At 43.3% G+C, this 19,888-nt stretch overlaps 1 protein-coding gene across 5 annotated transcripts in view; it reads right to left on the bottom strand.

Moving 5' to 3' along the window:
* LOC136621625 (pre-B-cell leukemia transcription factor 1) overlaps positions 1 to 19,888 on the bottom strand; it is a 132,454-nt gene that overhangs the window by 89,627 nt on the left and 22,939 nt on the right. For all 5 annotated transcript variants that reach the window (XM_066597247.1, XM_066597250.1, XM_066597249.1 and 2 more), the window contains exon 2: positions 15,632 to 15,705. In XM_066597247.1, the coding sequence (XP_066453344.1) occupies positions 15,632 to 15,705 (74 nt within the window). The remainder of the gene's footprint in view (positions 1 to 15,631; positions 15,706 to 19,888) is intronic.

The raw sequence follows: 19,888 nt of genomic DNA, 5'->3' as shown, positions 1-19,888 counted from the left end.
ACTACATAGGACGGCAGCACTTCACGTGTGAACACAGTGAGGATACAAGAAAACATGCTGCACTAACTACATGGACATGCTCTGGATATAATGAAGTTCTACAGTGGAGCCAAAATGAGCATATTCCTTAGGACATCTTCAGTTCCCCTATATTCTACATTGCCTCTCTTCTATATACAACCCTCAAACACCTTTGATTCTCACGTACCCTCCATGCGTAGAGGACTGCACAGGTGATGCTTTCAGCAGTGCATGAGGACTAGCCATACATTCCCCATATGGGATATCCTTAAATAAATGGCCAGAGATACTTGAGGACTATAGGTTACACCAACAGATTTTACTTATACAGCACCTACATATCCCACAGCCCTATACAGAAATAAACTTACATCGGTCTCAATCTAAACTCCAACCTAGCCCATTTGGATGCATGTGGGAGAAAAAAAAATACCTAGAGGAAACCCACACAAACCTGGGAAGAACATACAAAGTCCATGTAGATGTTGCCCATGGTCGATCGTCAATCCAGGACTTCAGCGCTACAAGGAAACAGTGCTAACCACTGCTGCCCATAGATATCATACAAACCTTGTATTTTTACACCATCCACTCCAAAAAAGGGATAATTTATATAAAACTTTGTCCATACGCTCGTTTGACTGGACCCCCCTGGACGAAGCTAAGGGCGAAATGTGCACATCGGGGCGCAGGAATCTTCAGACCCTCGGTCACGTGGTAACACTTTACTATGCGCATGACATTGAGATTGGTCGTGCCTATTGTAGGTTTATATAAGCATGGTTTTCTTTGGGAACTTCTTCTATGTGTGACCCGAGGTGATGCATTTCCCTTGTATTGATGCTGCATTTCTTTTATATTCTGTTTTTTATGATTTTTCTAATTCTCAATAAACAATTTTTTAATGATCCGTTTCTGTGGTCCCATCTTGGACATTTTGGGGGGTCTGTAACTCTCTTAGGAATTATGGCCAACACATGCTTAATCTCTAGCCATTACCCATCTTCTCCATGTATAAATAAAACTATTTATTGAAACGTATGCGTTATGTATCAAACATATAAGCAATGGATACAATGTTGATCCTAACAAGAGAACCAGAATATGGATTTAATCAGTTCATCTAGAACGTATAGACTCTTCTTTATGATGTAGAATAGATTATTTCAGACTCAGCACAAGTCCAGAATAAATACCCATGTGAGTAAAGAAAGCTCCTAAGACCCAGTCAACAGCGCAAGACTCTTTAGTTAGCTAGGTATTTACACGCGCTCATACACCAATACACACGCACCCATCTGTTTCTTCCAAAAATGCTTTCAGAAACTTGGAAGCAGATGGTTTATAATTCCAGGACAGACTCTTCTGCCTTCTGAATTCCTGGAATGTTTAACAATAAGAAGTGAACAGGAATAAAGCAAAGCTTAAACAAGTGAAGGGAACAAAGCATTTATCCTGCTACTTATGGCTAGAAAAACATTTAATAGGAGCTCAACACGATTGTTCTCTTAGTTTCAAAAGTAGGGTCCAAAAACATTTCGGAAGGAACATTTCTAGAACAAGTCAGGAGAGGTTTGGCTGGCTGCTTCTCACTTATGAGACCCGTATGCTTCACGTGCGACCCAGAACTTATTAAAAAAAGCATAAAATGTCCTAAAACAAAGAAGTGGTAAAGAGGTTGTCCAAATGTAAATTATTGATGGGCCTATCATTAGGATAGGCCATTGATAGATCGGTGGCAGTGTGCTGCACAGAAGCCCCACCTATCTGCTTTCTGAAACAATGCCAATACATATACGGGTATTGCAATGAAAAGTTCCCATTGAAGTGAATGTGTACTTGGCCTGCAATACCAAGTCTGGCCACCACAGTGGGTATGGAGCCATCTTCTTCCTGCAGAAATCAGCTTAGTGCACAAGGACACTGGCAAGGTAAGCAGCTGATCGCCAGGGGTCTTAGGTGATAAACTTCCACTGATCTACTATCCTAAGGATAGGATCAATAGTTTACAACTGGACAACCCCTTTAAGCAAGTCAGTCAATGATAGGGCAGGTTTTGGAGATATATGGACTGCTTCCAGATTTACTGTATATGTACAGGGCATTGAAGCAAATGCCAATACAACTTTCAAAACTCAGTATAGATTGTAGTGTGAAGTGAGCTAGACTGCAATATTATAGGCCTACATAAAAAGTTGCTTTGTGCAGTGGTCCTAAACAGTGAAAGGTTCCAGATATACAGTCGGTTTAGAGCAGGTGATCATAATATCACTAGGGTGACGCAACATGCTTCCAACAACTTTTCCTTTTTAGCTCAGTTACATTTGGGATTACACAGATTTTAGGAAATGGATTAAAATTGATGAGAGAGCCATACCAATATCCAAATAGGGGTCTTAAGGCCAAAATTCAGATTTGGTGATATCTGCATGCATAAGTAGTAGATTTTGCCATAGCATAATTTTCACCCTTTGCATCACAGAGGATAAAATCCACAATTAAAACCTGCAGTAAGTCTACAGCGGACATGGTGAAGAGTCTTCTAGTTTGCATGGACCAAAAACAAAATCTACAGTGTGAGAACACCCTTCACAAGTATTGCACCTTTTTCTTTTTTCAGATTCGCAACGTCTAAAACTTTCCAAATTTAAGAATTAGAATATGTTCAGGTAGTCTAACCTTCTGGGTATGGGTGTGCGATAAAGGCTGGACACAGTGGTTGACCCCGATCACAACTGGTGTAGCGATGCTACTTTTGGCTTGATTTCCATATGCATCACATCTTCAGTAAAGAAAGATGAAACAGATCGACTGCATTCTTCTGTTCGAATGGATAGCATTGTGAGATGCCAAAAATTGCAAGGCCTGGGCAGAGGATATGGTGAACCAGTGCCAGACAAGAGCCTTCCTCCGCCTCGAAGTAAGGAGCTACTTCTGGGTGAATTTATATTGAACGCTAAGGTTTTGGTCACATCAGCCGAATGGCTCCTAAAGCTTTCATGGGTTCATCTACCAATGGATGCCTTCAAGCCACAAGGGATTCCATTGAGCAATAATGGATCTTTCCAGTTTCCACCAGGTTTCGGCGCCAAGAAAAAAAACTGCAAACTATGCTATAATTGCTGTCAGATGGCAAGAGAAACCCAATACAATGAAGTAGAATAGCATGAACGTAATGAAGACAACGCAACAGAGTCTAAACTGGAGGTGGGGGATCCATGATGCTATTTTAGGTTACCCTTGCCATTTTTTGCCCGATGCCCAAAACTGGTTTATTAAAAAAAAATGGACCTGAACCTTCAGTAGATCATTGAGATACGCGGATTCCTTACATAGCCTGTATGATTTGAGACAACACTGAACAATCATTGCAAAGATATAGTAGTCCAATAAATCCACAGCATAGGAATTTCACTAAACACATCCGAGAGGGAGAGACCAACCCCCTTATGAGTCATTCTACGGAATACTTCGACCAAATCTGGTAAAGAAGTCTCCGAGGTAAGTACTTCGAGCTACAAGTTGCACAGTGGACCAGGCCATTTAGTGTGTTGAAGTAGTCGAATGTTAGAAATGGGAGATCTGTTCTCCTTTGTGTTCCTTTCTTTAGTGTCTGGCACAGCTGGAATACTGATCTGATGCCTGAGGGATCCGAGTCTCTCCATGGCCGCTCTCTGCATGTATTAATAACAATATTATGGTGTTAATAAAACACTCAGCCCTCACAATGAGTGTTGCAGAGAGCCTATTAGCATAACAATGCAGCATCGGGAGCTGCCTCTCTCACAAGCCCCATTATCCAAGCGCATTCTATACATCAGGCTCTGCTCTTGATCTGCAGAATTACATCGTGTGCGAGCGCCGGCAATGACTCCCACTGAGTCCTAACCACAGACTAGGAACTAAATGACGGGCTTAGGCCTCACAATTGCGGAGCATGCTGGCGGGATAAAGCAATGGATTCATAACCAAAAGGGGGCTTCGTTAATTTTTTAACATTCGTTTTTAAAGATCCCTTGCTCGATAACAAGGTTTCGTTCCAAGATATTTATCATCAGCGTAAAAGGCAACCAACCCTATTAATAACACCGAGGGGGAAAGAAAAAGTACTGGAGCAATCCACAAAGGAAAGAGCGGAGACATGTTTGCAGGCTGACATGGGAAGAGAGGATGAATAACAGCTCAGTTCCTGATGGGGTCAGATGGATGATGGAAGGCTCCAAATTCCTGACAGACAAATGATGGTTCACTTGCCAAAAAAGACCAAGAATTCAATTCTTCTCAAGGAGAGAAGGGCAAGACTGGATGTCAATAAACCAGAAATAAAAAAGAAAAAAGTTCAAGTACTCTCATGGAACATAGGATATTAGCATGGACAATCTTTTATAGAACACTACATATAATTGAATCGGACAAAGCGTATACTACCAGGAAGAAAAAAATTTAAAAAAAAAAGGATAATGCCTCCAAAAGTAAAAAAAAAAAAAAAAAAAAGTTTTTCAACTGTTCCCCTGTAACTTAATGAACAGCCATCCATGTGTTACATAGATAGGCTGGGCTAGCCTTAGTGACTCTACTCTGCTTTATAGAGTGGGATCCATATACAAGACCCCCTACTCCTGCAGTCCATGGGTTCCACTAGTGGTGGTCTACGAGACCACCACTTACAGCTGCTATTCCATTGATACAGGGGTCATTGCTCAACTTTCCACATATTGGGCCATGCTGACACATTTGGGATTCTATCAGGCACCAATTCTACATTCGACCCCTAATTGGATCCACCATCATTCTGCACTAATGCAAGTGAACCGGGTATTTTATACCCTATAAAAAGGCTATTAAGGATTTAAAAGTCCCCGTGTGTTCATTCTTTGCACACAAAAAAGCCACATCTTAGTCCCACTGAATGATACGGGGTTAATCCAACTACGCATCCATATCCGAAAGTAGGATTTTGAGCTCCAATTCCTGCAGCAGAGCCTTTCCAAATGTGAACATAGGCCTAATTTACATGCATATGCAAACCTACAACTTCACGATTCCTTTTACGGCTCTGCCTGCATTTGTCACAATAGTTCGGTAATTATATTCATAGGGAGCTATAATAAAGGAGCGCTACAGTACCTGGCATTGAGGAGTTATACAAGGAAATCGGGAAGACAAATCTATAGAGGCGAGATTTGGGTTGTGCTGTAATAAATGGAGTATTTTGGACTGAAAACCTAGTAATTGGCGAAAGAAGCAAACGCAGGAAACGCCGCTTGTCCTGAGAAGCGCTATTTGCAGAATGCGCTCACAAGGTTTTTTTAAGCATACTACAAGGCATACACCGCATACATCATAGAGGGGCTATAGTCACCTGCACAAACAGCTTGCTCATCCATTGTATGAAACTACGGCTCAGATTAAAACTTGGGTTGTTCTGCACATTCTCCACTTTTATAGTGCAGCCAGTGTGTGAATGGCGCATACGAGTCCATTGTCAGCAAGTACTGGTAAAAGGGCTGGAAGCGAGGGCCAGGAAGAGTTAAGGGATGATTCCATGAGGGGGAGTTGGAAGGAAAGTTTGAGAGGTCTGAGTTCTGCATCTCTTCTGTTGCTGACTTGGAATTTGTCTGCTCTATAAATTGAAATTCGGTCATAAAATCTTGACAGAGAAGTTCAGGAAAGGGTTAGGCTGATTTTATGCAGCTATACCGCAGAGCCACGTTGCAGGACTACTACTAGGGTGCAGGAAAGTTTGCCTGCATGGCTTATATCAAAAATGAAGTAAGAAGGGCTGAGGAAGCAAACAGCCAATACTCCTAGAAATGTGCAACTGATTGTAGTTGCATATTATAGTGAAACCTCTCTACAGACCACCTCCTTCACAAGACCACCCTTTTAGCTGCCATCCAAATCCCATTCTTTGCTTATGGTTAGTGTATAAATCAGGAAAAGTTTCCAAAGTATACGTTAAATGCCGGTTTGGGACAGATGCCCAACAGTGGCATAGTGACCCACAGATAAACCAATCCCATACATTGTGAGCTTTTCCATGCCAAATCTGTTAAACAAATACCTGTCCGCCTTAGGATAGAATGAAGTCCGTTGAATGGAGTCATCAAGAAAAAATACTAATAATGCTTATGATGTATCTGTTAAATGGATGCCTTTGATGTATATCATAGAAGTGGCATCTATCCATTACCTATAAGCTACTATGCTACACGTTTCATATCTGTGCTGGAACCTCTGGCCGTAGGTTCCGTCACAGATCCAGCTAAAATACTGGAAGCGGCAAAATCCATCCAAAATCTGGGCAGCTGGGTGGAAAGTGGACGGACCCCATTATAGTCAATGAGGTCCGCCCGGCACCATTCGGTTCAGTCCAGAGACTGAGCTGTTCGGCAACGGGAATTCTCTTTTCTGCTCTCCGAAGCAGGAAAGTGGAAACCCAAGTGCAGGTGTGAAACAACCGCCACGCCACCCAAACCCCTCCAACCTTCCTTTCTGTATCTGTATTAGATGGAACAGCATCATTTTATTTTGTAGTATACAGACATATACCTGCCAGACGGAGGTCAAGAGGACACCTTTTTTTGGCCCTGATCTGACTAACGAAACCCTCTAGACACATTTTATATGTACGTCAGAAGCTTTTCTGGTATACACTCCAGACAAAAAATGGTGAACAGTCCTTTATCCAGACCAGATTTCCCATGACATATTTTGACCCCCCCCCCCCCCCCGTGTATTTTGCATAATGGAGTTTTAGAAGCTCATTTCGCCAGAAGAGACGATTTTCAATGCAATTTTGGGTGGACACTTAAAGAGTTTTCATTTTGTATATTAAAGATCTTATTGGCACATTATTAGTCACAGCATCTTGTATTGGTCTAGAGTGGTCCTATAAAAGGAGCGCTCAAGATGCACGCCTGGTACAAAACACGTGGAAGAAGAGCATGACACAAGGATTCGAAGACCACCAAAGAGAATCCCTGTCATGCACCGTTCCCGTTCAATCAGGTCTTACACTAGGCATACAAGAGTATGAGGTTTACCCAAAGTATTGCTATATTGGATCCATCCCGAGCTACAGAAGGCATCTGGAAGGCGTTCCAGCGTTATTTTAGAGTCTATGGTCACCTCTGACCCCAGTCCACTGCTACATTGAACGAACATTACCGACTGCAAATGCATGCTCCCAGAAGCGTAACTTGAAGATCCCGGGCCCCGATGCAAAACTTGTAACAGGGCCCCTAACTATAATAATTTACTCATAGTACTGGGTTCCCTATATGGAGAAGAGAAGCCTTATGGGCCCCTAAGGCTCCTGGGCCCAGGTGCAACCGCATCCCCTGCATACTCTATACTTACGCCCCTGCATGCTCCATTCAAGTCTCTTCGACGCCCCACACCAGTGGTATGATGGATCCCAACAAACCCCATTACATTTACAATGGGGTCCACTAGGGTTCCATCCTGGCATCGTCACTTTGATGGCAAGAATGGCACAGATAGAGCCATAACATGTGATCTCAGCACCGCGCTCCGGTGACTTCTTACTTACCTTGTGAAGATGGCCGCCGGGATCTTCACCCTCGGTGGACCGCAGGTCTTCTGTGCGGTCCATTGCCGATTCCAGCCTCCTGATTGGCTGGAATCGGCACACGTGACGGGGCGGAGCTACGAGGAGCCGCTCTCTGGCACGAGCGGCCCCATTCAGAAGACAGAAGACAGGACTGCGCAAGGGCATCTAATCAGGCGATTAGACGCTGAAGATTAGACGGCACCATGGAGACGGGGACGCCAGCAATGGAGCAGGTAAGTGAATAACTTCTGTATAGCTCATAATTAATGCACAATGTACATTACAAAGTGCATTAATATGGCCATACAGAAGTGCTGAACCCCACTTGCTTTCGCGGGACAACCCCTTTAAATATAAAAACTACTCAAAGAGCAATTCCACAATTATGTGAATTAATTAAAAATGGTAATAAATGTAAACATTCAAGACTGCGGGAGATTTCATTTTACCCCCAGTGTTCACATTTAATCAGTCAGCAGAGTGCAAGCTATTTAAGAGACAGTCTGCAGTCAGTTTGCTCCCCCAGTGAAAGGAAGCCTTTCCGATAGCTTTGTCTTATGAGTTTGCTGTGAAGACAATTCCCTAATATAGTCTGAAAAAGTGACGATGGTGGAGTCTACTTGTGTAATTTTGGACCCCTGGACATCGTTAACCCCCCAGATCTTCCAGCAAGGACTGTACAAGTCCTGTACTAAGTGCAGGGTAAATGTTCTCAGCAACGGCTCCTTCTCCTCCTCCTCTGGATGAAGTTCTGTCTGCCCTTGAGTTATGATGATAGAAGGTGAAAAAGTCAGGGAAAAGCCTAAACCACCACAAGTGAACTTTGGATGAACTTCTATAGAGGAGGAGAGTCTGGGAGCTCCGAACAACAGCTTTTAAATCTCTCCCAATCCAGATATGTAAAATTAGACGGTTGGGGGTACTTGATGAAAGTTTAGCCACTTGTCAAAGGCAGGAAAGTAGGAGTAAAAGGCAAAATGTACACTGCGATGGTAGGAGGATAATGAAATACCCGTTCAAATTTATTTATTTTTTTTAATTTTCTTCAACGTAATGCAATACTTTAGGTAATGCATTATTAACGTGCTGTTATGCAATGCTAGGTCTGTTTTATTTGTAGTTCTAAAGCGTCAACTATACCGGCACAACGCATCAGAAAACACTTTCTGCAGTGGGGCTTCTGTACCTCCCAAGCGTCCCTCTTTTTGTCCTTCTGTCCCACTTTTTAACCTTGCGAATGGATATGCATTAATAAAACTTATTATATTGCTCCATAGACCATCTGCATGGTTCCCAACTATTTCTAAGACTTCAGTTTGCATATATTATTCCATCATGTGGTGCAATTTGGATCGTAAAAAAAAAAAATGCTGTATTCCGATGATTTTTGTGCTAATCTTTAAGCATTGACGTGTGTAGATATGGATGGACAAATGCATCTGTGACACAATGAACTCTAAGTGTTCATCTCTGATAGTCCAAAAAGTTGGGGAGGTATGCATTAGGGTTAAAGAGGAAACAAAGGGCAGAGGTTTGTGCCCTTTCTCGAGGAATGCCAAGGTAAAAACAGTTAGTCATGTAGAAGAGAGTCAAGAAAAAGTAAGGTCTTCGTTCACTGGGAAGCATTACTGAAAGCCTGATGAGATAAAACACAGAAGACCAGACTCATCTCTCTCCACAGCTGATATTTCTAGAGATCTTCTAGCCATGACCTGGCGACTTGGATGTTGGCGGCTGGTAAACTCGTAATTCCCCTCCATTGGCACGTACAGACAGCTTCATGTATTCAGCAGTGGCTCAATAAACTCATAATTCTACTGTTTGAAGAGGCTTGTGGCATGAAAAACTAGTACCAGGGTTACGTTCCTAGTGCCACGAATCAGATGGTCTCTCCTAGACACACTTTTTCCGGTCAAGTTCCTATATAATTCCACTGGCCCTAGCCCTCATCTTTTCCAAGATTACTATGCCGTTACTCTTATTCCATTACCTCAGCCAGACCAATACGAACATTTACCAAGTTTATACATCTATTCCAGCGACGCTCCAGGTTTCTGTTCTTTTCTGTCCATTTGGTGCCCAGCGGGCACGATGTTCATCTGCACCTAGTCACAGGTATATTTCTCTAACACTATTGCATATCTGGTCAATGCCTTATCTTTAAAAAGTAATTGCACTTTTCAAAAACATTTGCCGCGTCAAAAGTTTTGATCAGCGTGGTTCCCGCTGCCGAGACCCCTGCTGATCACGATTATAAAAGGACTGACGCACTCATCTGAATGCTGTGCCACTTAGCCATCTTCGCTGTTTTTGGTTATTCCCAGCACCCAAACATGCCCATATAGAATACGCTATAAACCTCTATGCGACCATTTACAGCTGCCGGGAGGTGCCGAAAATCAGCAAACATGACCGAGGGGCACAGCGCATCAGTAAGTGCTGCAGCTCAGTCATTCTAGTGATCAGCAGTGGGAACCCAACTGATCAAAACCTTTGAGATGTGTCCCTGCCATGTCAAATGTTACTAATAAGAGCAGTTACTCTTTAAGGCTGGGCTCACAAGAATGGGTCAGACTCCGCATGTAGGAGGCGCGCAGCGAATGCGAGCCTGGCTGGTGACGCTGCATACGGCACTTTACTGTATTGCATATGACCACAGAGGTTCGCAAGTGGTCATGCACAGTTCTTTTTTGTTTGCTCGTATTTCCAATGCCGCCGCTTACAGATGACGCGGGTACCCGAAGCCCCTACGCAATGTTAATTGCGTATGGGCTGCTGGTTAGAGATGAGCGAACCTACTCGGTTCGGGTGTTTTTGAACTCGAGCACCGCTTTTTCCGAGTAACTCACTACTCGGACGAAAAGATTCGGGGGGCGCCGGGGGGTGGCGTGGTGGGTAGCAGTGGGGAACTGGGGGAGCTCTTCCCCCCCCCCACTCCCCTCTGCAACCCCGAATCTTTTCGTCCGAGTAGTGAGTTACGCGGAAAAAGCGGTGCTCGAGTGCAGAAACACCCAAACCGAGTAGATTGGCTCATCTCTACTGCTGGTCGGATGCCTTCATTGACATACATGGGGGCAGTCAGTGCGGATTTTGCAGTATAATAGAGCATGCTACAATTTTTCTTTGTATCCGTAAGTGTGAAGAAAAATTCAGACATGCAGGCCTTTCAATGCCCGCGGAAAATCCGTGTGGACGCCGATCACAAAACCCACAATTCAATTCCAGTCATGTGAGACCAGCCTAAATCTCTAGTTTAACCCACTGATACAGTCGTATATCTATATCAAAGACTAGGAGTAGGTGCAGAATGCTGTGTATTATACTAGATACAAAACACACAACTACACAATAGACCTTAGAAGCCAATTGGACTGGACCTTGATGTTCCCCATTGTTTTTGCTAGCAATCACCATTTGCAAGCATCATCCTGACTTATAACCACAATCGCATGACTAATTATTTTTCTATGTGGCAACCAATTTACTAATTGAAAGCATTTAGCCCTTCTCACATGCGCAGAGTTGTACTTCGTGTGGCACTTGAGGCGCATGAGGTCTTACTATAATCGCTAAATACTTCCAATTTCATACTGAGCAAAAACTTTCCCCCCCCCCCTATCTCTAACAGATTCCATCGACACATATCATGCCGCACTACAATGGTATTCTCCCATAGACACATCTCCGATACATTGTACCCAATGGCGGCACATACAGTCATAGTGGACTCCATGTCCAGTCATACAACCTCATACACATTGCTCTGCCACATGGACGATGCCTTATGGTCAACGAAAGTTAAAAGTCTAAGCAGGGGCGTAACTAAAGGCTCAGGGGCCCTGATGCAAAACGTGAGCTGGGCTCCATCTGTATCTGTACCCATACCTAAACCATGCTTCACAGAGACATAACTTGAAGCTTCTGGGCCCCAATGCAAAACCTGTAACAGGGCCCCCAACTATAATGCTTTATTCATAGTACTGGGCTCCCTACATGGAGAAGAGAGGCCTTATGGGCCCCCTAAGGCTTCTGGGTCGGGGTGCAACCGCATCCCCTGCACCCTCTACAGTTACGCCCGAGTCTAAGCGTAAGTGCAACAGTACAGTATATTCAAGATTGCTAATGTAACAAGATGGCCATGATGTTCACTAATAACTGTTTCATTTTCAACCATTCTAATGCATGACAAGAGACCTCAACTGGAAAGAAGAAAACAATCCATATAGCTACTCGAATTTGGGTTTATTTGGGAGGTTGACAAAAAGTCAGGTCACAGCTGCTGCAAAGAGGACGCCCAACAATGGTATACACCTGAAATGAAGGAATCAGGTCGTCGTCTATAGAACTCCCATGGAGGGCAAAATCTGTGCAAGTGTACAAACAGCATAAAACAATATAAAAAGGGTAATACGGTTTTGCAGGTTGACAAAATTGACATTTCCAGCACTCATTTTGAGATAATGTTGACACCTGCAGAAAGGGCGATGTGCGTGACTTGGTTGCCGGAAACCAAGAGTCCGGTGATCGTTATGAGGCAGAACGAACGTTGTTTGCGCCATCAACAGCGCCTATGTTGAAGTGTAATGGCTTCCAAGTGGAAATTAATACAATTTTGGAGTTCAGCAATTGGTTTCTTTTGTATCTGTAGTGGTTTATTGTTTTTAATGAATATTCTTAATGGGGTGACCAATTTCCGGACACCCCGTTTGTGCATCGCTCTGTGCTGCAGTGTCCTGTTAATGCGCATCTACCTCGTTGACTATCGCACAATGATATATATTTATAATACATCCTACACAATGGGAAATCATGAGCAGGATGAATCTACACCCCGGCATTCGATCTGGATACAAGGCCCTTGCATATGCTACAGATCGGAGCGGATATTATACATTCTGCAGTAAATGCATTTTTTTCCTTCGGTATAAAGGCATGTGTGATTTAGTACTCTTCAGCAAATTTACCATATTACCATGTTATGTAGCTCCGATTTACATTTATATTAAAGCACGCATTTCAGCATATTACACTTGCACTAGTCATTAGCACTTAATGTTCTGAGAGAGAAGGGTTAACCACGCTGGAGGCAAATTGAGAGCCTGGAATGCAGAGGAACAGGTAACATTTCCTGCAAGCTGCCTGTCACACACTAATTCATGCCTGACGTGAATGGTCTGATGGCCGTACTATTAGCAATCGCAGGGGAGAGGATGGATAGGGAGAAGGAGAGGGATAGACATTGTAGGATAGGTCTAATGTGGGAGGAAAAGCAAGCCTAGGAAAAGAAAAATGAGTCAAGGGGAGTGGAGAAGGCTGGAGAGACAATGGGGTGAGTGCTGAAGTAAGAAAGACTGGTGAAATACATAGCTGGGATCTGTATGTGCCTTGGACTTTGTTCCAAGAGAACTATGGGGGTACGGACAAAGTGATGAACATACTGGAAAGCATTTGAAAAATCCTCCTTCGGCCAGGTTCACATCTGTATACGAACCTCTGGTTGGAGGTTCCGTCGCAGTTCCGGCACAAAATACCTTAAGGAATAGCCTTTTCCTCTGGTAAATTGCTGGCGGAAACCAAACGGACCCAATAATAGTCAATGGAGTCTGCTCAGCACTGTTTGGTTCCATCATAAGACAGACCCATTCGGCCAGAGGATTACCTTTTCCTGCTTCCTAAACGGAGCAGGAAAATGGAACCCCAATCGCAGATGTGAAAGCAGCCTACTACAACTGAATCAAAAAAGTACTATAGAGCTTATAAAATATAAATAAAGAGGCCACAATATAGCTGTGTGTGTGTCCATTACCTTCAAATAGGTAGTTGTGTAGAGCAGTGTTCCCCAACTCCAGTCCTCAGGGACCGCCAACAGGTCATGGTTTCTGGATTTCCTCAGAGTTGCACAGGGGATGTAATTATTGTTGGTGCCTCAGATGTTCTTACCATAGGATATCCTGAAAACATGACCTGTTGGTGATCCCTGAGGACCGGAGTTGGTGACCCCTGCTGTAGAGGCATTGTTCCATCTCCCATTTGCATAAATTTCCCAGAGGAGCATGCACAGCCATACAAGCCTCCTCACACCTACTAGGGACTCTCCCTAACTTTACCCCTTCTGATTCATTACTACCAAAATGGAACTGTAAGATGCATACATTGTGGAAATCAAAGGAATACAGAACATTGTTACGGCATTTTCCATTCTAGTAAACGGTGGAGGTTTCTCTCCTGGACGACTATTGATGCCATCTGCCTCATAAGCAACAGTGTTACGTTTTTGGTCAACAGTCAAATAAGTAGTACAATGGCATTGACCAAAGCCAAGTAGGTCTCATAAACGTGAACACCAACAAAGCAAATATCGACTGGACGGAACTACTCTTCGGTCATACCGGCAGAAATATCATTAACTAAAGGATAACTTATTGGCCTTAGATTACCATGACCTGCTGACTGACTTAACATAATAAGGAGCCAGGAAATATGTACTTAAAGGTTGTGACAAGGATTAACTAGAGGAGGGGTGAGACTTGACATTTGGGACACCTTGTGACCTCCCGGCCAGGGGGTTAAACAAAGCTAGAACACATAGTGAGCCATTGAGGCTCATAACCTACAGACTGTGATATTCTGTCATAAATAACCTTTCCAAATATGTTAAATGTCGACCTGCAGTGAGGAAGAATACTGCCGTTATGAATGGAAGCAGATACAAAGTGGGAGGAGGGGGACAAAAGAGATGGGGAGTTTGCTACTATTAGAACCTAAAATGTCTAATGTGGGTAGACGAGAAAAGAGAATATCAACCTAAACGTTATTAGCACATGGTTTGGCAGTAGTATTCTCCACAAATCTGCCTATACACAGTAGCACAGCTAAGATTTAGAATCCGATATATATAGACCGCTACATAAAAACCACTCAACATCAAGAATACGAGTAGTCACATAATCCAGTGGAGAAAGGGAAAATACAATTAAACCCTGGAATGTACAACACAAGGCAAGTTAGAACAAAGTAGGAGTTCTAGAATCACCCCCCTCCCATCCCAAGTCTTACCCAAACTCAACGGCCTCACTAGAACGCTCCGTGCGTGATCGCATTAGGACTCCAAGCACAAACTTAGCATAAAGGACTGGATCAAATTCCATCCTGTTAAGATTTGGAAAGCTTGAGAGATCCAATCCTTGGCACTAAATACACAGTTCATGTAGAAGGCCATATAATACAGCCATGCACAAGACCCAAATGGATGCATTCCCATTGGCTAACTATGGCTCTGTGATGAGCTGTACGTTGAGAGCCAAATATGGGATTGCATCCGGTCATGGAAGGTAAGGTAAAGTCCCCTGGTGCGAGCACCGAGTCATGAATGACTCCTATGGTGACGTCACATCGTGACATTTTCTTGGCAGACTGCTTTTTGAAGGGTGGTTTGCCATTGCCTTCCCCAGTCATCTTTTACCCCACACCAAGCTGGGTACTCATTTTACCGACCTTGGAAGGATGGAAGGCCGAGTCAATTATGGAATCCTCTCTTAAAATAGATTTAGGCCTGATCCTCTTTTTTGGGTTAACATACACATTTAATAGGTCTAATGTGAATTCGGCCTCATTGTTGCAGTTCACTAAGAATATTCTTTTTCCAAAGTCGAAGATAATCCTGGCGAGCCTGTGCTTGTACACCAAAGCCAAACTAAACAGAGCTGCACTGTAAAGGGGCAGAGCAACAACCTGACATTCTGATGAGACAGGAGGTGGATTTCGGACTACGTCATTCAACAATCTAATGTCTCCTGGTATGCATTACTGCACGTTCGTATTATAGGCCATACTTCTTGTGTTGTAGTCGCGATACCTATGGACAAAGTAACATTGCAGACCTCTCAGGCAGAACCATGCTTCCATCTACATCCAGATACTAGACCTTAGTCGAGCCATCAGATGTTCTTGGTCAAATATCTTAAAAATATCCAACAGCCCCTATCCGCCCGCATGGGCCTCGGCTATACGCAGAGCACAGCGGGAGCCCCTTACCTGTCTTTTCTTTGATTTCACATAGCACATTGAAGAGGGCAGGTTTCATTCTGTGGCAGTTCAGGGCATGTTTTCTGCAAATTGTAGAAAAAAAGAGAGATGATCAGATTTGGGGCCACACATGCGGAAAGCACAATTAACAATTCCAAATGTAAAAAAAACAAAAAAAATTAATAAAAATTATATTATAATGTTACTCATTCTTGGACACAATACAATTAAATTCCTGGCTCACCCATACACTGTTTTGAACCCCAAAGTAATTATAGCAGTCCATGTCATCACTATTAAACTTTTTAGGGGCATTTTGGTTTCTCCATTGTGATCATTTTGATTAATCATAGCATAGTAATTAAGAAAATACAGAAGCAATATCAAAAGCAACATGTCAAATTTAGCTCTACTACATCTTCACATGACCTCTCGTGTAATATTTGTTTTTGAAAGGGTTATACCAGGTTCAGAAGTTGTCTTCTATCCACAGTATAGGGGATATATTTTACCAATAGGGTTGGGGGGGGGGGGGGGCATAACACTGAGACCCCCATTGACCCCAAGAACAGGGGTCCCATGTATCCCATCCCCACTCCACAGCGAGGAGCAGACTAAATGGAGAGCAGGTCAAACAAGCATTCTGCCGCTCAATTCACTTTCAACAGGAATGCTGAGGATAGCCGAGCAGCAAGAGTTTGGGTATTTCCGTCAGCCCCATTGAAATGAACGAAGCGGCGCTCACACATGATCGACCAGTGCTCTATTTATTCTGATGTCACTGCAGGGGGGAGATGCAACCCGGTAGCAACAGGCAAGGTGGACACTGGACCAGTGTTCTTAAGATCGTGGGGGTCTCAGTGGTGCGACCCCCCCATTGATCAGCAATTTATTCCCTATCCTGTGGATAAGGGATTACTTGTGATCCAGGTTCGCCCCGTTTAATGAGCTGACGTAGTAATGCATTAGTATAAACATAGTTTCAGAAAAATTGACATCATTGGGTCCATTTGGTTTACCCAATACAATGAAACCAGTGTTCGTTCACATTGGCCTTCAAGCAGGCCATACGTGTTCAATGACACTGGGCGAAGGACGAAAAAGCTTGCCATGTATAACCGTATTTTGTGTAATGGGCAACTGCACCACATACGGACAAGTACTAGTAATTCTTGACTAAAATCTAAAGAGGACCTTGTCATGTCCTGATGTCAACGAGCCCAATAGCATGGATTTGCACACACAACTCCACCGACTCCAACAAGGTCTCTCTTTACTCCTTACTCCCTCACGTTCCTCTCATATGGGATTTTCTTAGGAATTTTTATCACTTGACACAATCAAAATAAAACTATCATAGTTAGTGGTGATGATTAACAGTTACTGTGTTTAATGAAGAGAGGACAATTCCGCCTCCCGACTGTACACTTAGTTTATTTAGGAAAATGTAGAATGTAAGGACAATCACAATGTCCTACCAGCAGGCAGAGATGGTACTTGATCTAGCTGGCCATGTGGTGCATCATGGGATTGCTACCTCATCATAGAAAAAGAGAAAGCAGGGAGAAATCCAAAATTCAAGATGGTGCCTGACAACTATCAGACAGGAGGCTGCACTGCATGGAAGGGACTGCAATATACATAGGAGATCTCCAGAGTGTAACAAGAAATTAGGCGAGGGGGGCAGTGATGGAAATTGATTTATGCTGGAACAACTCTTTATATTTTACCTAACGAATCATCAATTTGATCAAAAGTGGCCATTTTAAATCCAATTTATATGGCCAGCTTTAGAGCTACAGACATTTCAGGGTACATTTACACATAGCGGAAAATTCTACGTCAAATTACACAGCATTTCCACATTCAAAACAGTCAAAATTCGGGGTGCGGATTCTGACTTAAAATCAGCTGTGTAGTTATAGCTGATTTTAAAAGATACAGTGCTCCTCCTACTACAGGCTGCCGGGTGAAGGGGTGCACTGGCAGCGCAAAGACTTTGACTCTGTTTTGGATGTGGAAATTCTGCAGCATTTTTGCTACATGTAAAAACTTATCCTTAAAAAGGGTTTGTCTCAGGATTAAAAGAAGAAATCTTAAATTTTTCAAAAACAGCGCCACACTTGTTCATGGGTTTGGTAAGGTATTGCAGCTCAGTCACATTCACTTCAAATGAATAGGAGCTGTAATAGCAGACACAAACCATACCCTGAAACGCTGCTGAGTTTCAGAAAAAACACTTAGGCATTTAACACAGAGCTCTTGAGTTGAAGGGGCAAGCCAGGCTTTCCCCACCTGAGTCATCAAGAGTAACAGCTCCTCTCCTTGTGTATAGGGAGAGCCTAGTGTGGCCCACCTCTGACTCAAAGCTCTGAGTCAAATTTCTTTAAAACGTTTCTGAGTAAAACATACATGGGACGAATGGGCATCTCTGTCCCAGGTTCATGCTGCTCATAATTCAGTCAGTATGTAGCGATTTCAAGCACTAAGGTGGATCCTCAAGTGTAATAGGTCTTGAGAGTAGTCAAGTAATAGCCAAAAGTCAGCAATGGGAGGTCTTGGGGTGCAGGCGGTTGAGGCAGATAGCAAAGTCGAAAGGGAAGCCAGAAGTCAGTATCAGGAGGTCTTGGTTTGCAGTGCAGAAGGATGAGGTGGGTAGCAAACTCAGAAGGAAAGCCAGAAGTCAGTATCAGGAGGTTTTGCAGAAGCGGCAGGGAAACAGGCAAGTGATCAAATGGTGCTGTGAAGCAGAATAATCACGCAAGGAGGGAGGGATCAGGGCCAGGTTTATATAGGAAGCCTAATCTGGGGCAGGGCGGAGCTAGAACAGAGACTGGATAGCAGGATCCGGGAACAAGGTTAAAGTATGCAGGAACACTGGTCATCATGTCTGCCGTAAAAAGCTTTCAAGACAAGGACCAAAAATAGTACCCTAGAGAGCTGTTGGGCAGGTATCCATTAGAATATACAGGAAAGCATTGTCTGCTGCTCTTTTCTATACAGCCGTCTATTGGTAACACAAAATTCACTATACAGTTGCACACGTCCAAGGCCAAGGCAGAAGATGCCCAGTGAATTGCCTAACCTATACCTCCTAAAAAATACCTAAAAAAAAAACACAACAAAAAAACAACTTTGTTCAACTTTTATGAAGAGTAAGTGCGTCATTAGACCTGCAACAGCAATAAGAAGTTCAGAGACTTGAATATGAAAAACTGGAACGCTAGGCACCAGCATCAGGTTTCGGGGCACATTGACTACCCGGCTCACGAGTTGTCCAGCCCTAGTATGCACACACGTAGTGCCGCAGTTACTGGCTACATTTCTCACAGATCAGGGCTTTTTTGGTTACACACCAACAGTTGAACAAAGCGGAGCTGTATGTTACAGCAGATTTCCACCACTCTGCTCCTGGCATTGCTTCTGTCATAATCTCAGTTTATTTGACAATTATGTAATTGTGACTGTGTCTGCCATATCATTCAACACATGCTATTACATATCCAATAAAACACTACACGCAAGAACACGGGAAGCACACAGTAATTACACAAGTCATTCACAGGTATGAGAAATCCGAGGCCAGAAAAAAACCCCGAAATGCATAGATAACCGCAGAAGCAGGTATAAAGGAGGTTGCTTTTACACCTGCGTTAGGGCTCAGTTTAGGGTTTCCATCTCCCTGCTCCGTTTGTGGAGGCGAGAAACTGCTATAAAGAACAAGAAAACCAAAAACCACACATTTTCCCCCCCCATTGATTTCAATAGGGTTTCGGAAAAAAAATAATTTTTTTTTGTTTTTTTTAAACCCCATTGAAATCAATGAGGAAACAAATAGGTCCAGTTTTTTTTTTTAGTTTCTTGCATCCAAAAATTCAGCAGAGAGATGGAAACCCTGAACTGAGCTCTAACGCAGATGTGAGAGCAGACTAAAAGAATAAATATCGGTGAAAGTTGCACAAAGTTAACTTTACTTGCCGAGTTGTCATTACAACGATCATGGAGTCTCCTATAGATGAGAAGCCGAGCTCTGTGCTTAGCCATCTTCCCTACAGTGTCTGTATACCTCTCCTGCTCTCTACAGTATACAGCGTTCTCCTCATTACTATCCCTCACTCTACTATTGATTGCTAATGGAAAAGGAATGCATTAGCGGGAAGGCACACAATAGGCCAATAAAAACACAGTGCAGATGTGAGGTACAGAGGGGTTACACAGAATAAGCCAAAGGAAGTCTGCAGTGCGGGATGCAGAGCTCAGAAGGTA

This window comes from Eleutherodactylus coqui, chromosome 3 (assembly GCF_035609145.1).
Source record: "Eleutherodactylus coqui strain aEleCoq1 chromosome 3, aEleCoq1.hap1, whole genome shotgun sequence".
Classification (NCBI taxonomy): Eukaryota; Metazoa; Chordata; class Amphibia; order Anura; family Eleutherodactylidae; genus Eleutherodactylus; species Eleutherodactylus coqui.
This window is presented reverse-complemented; position numbering and strand designations above follow the sequence as displayed.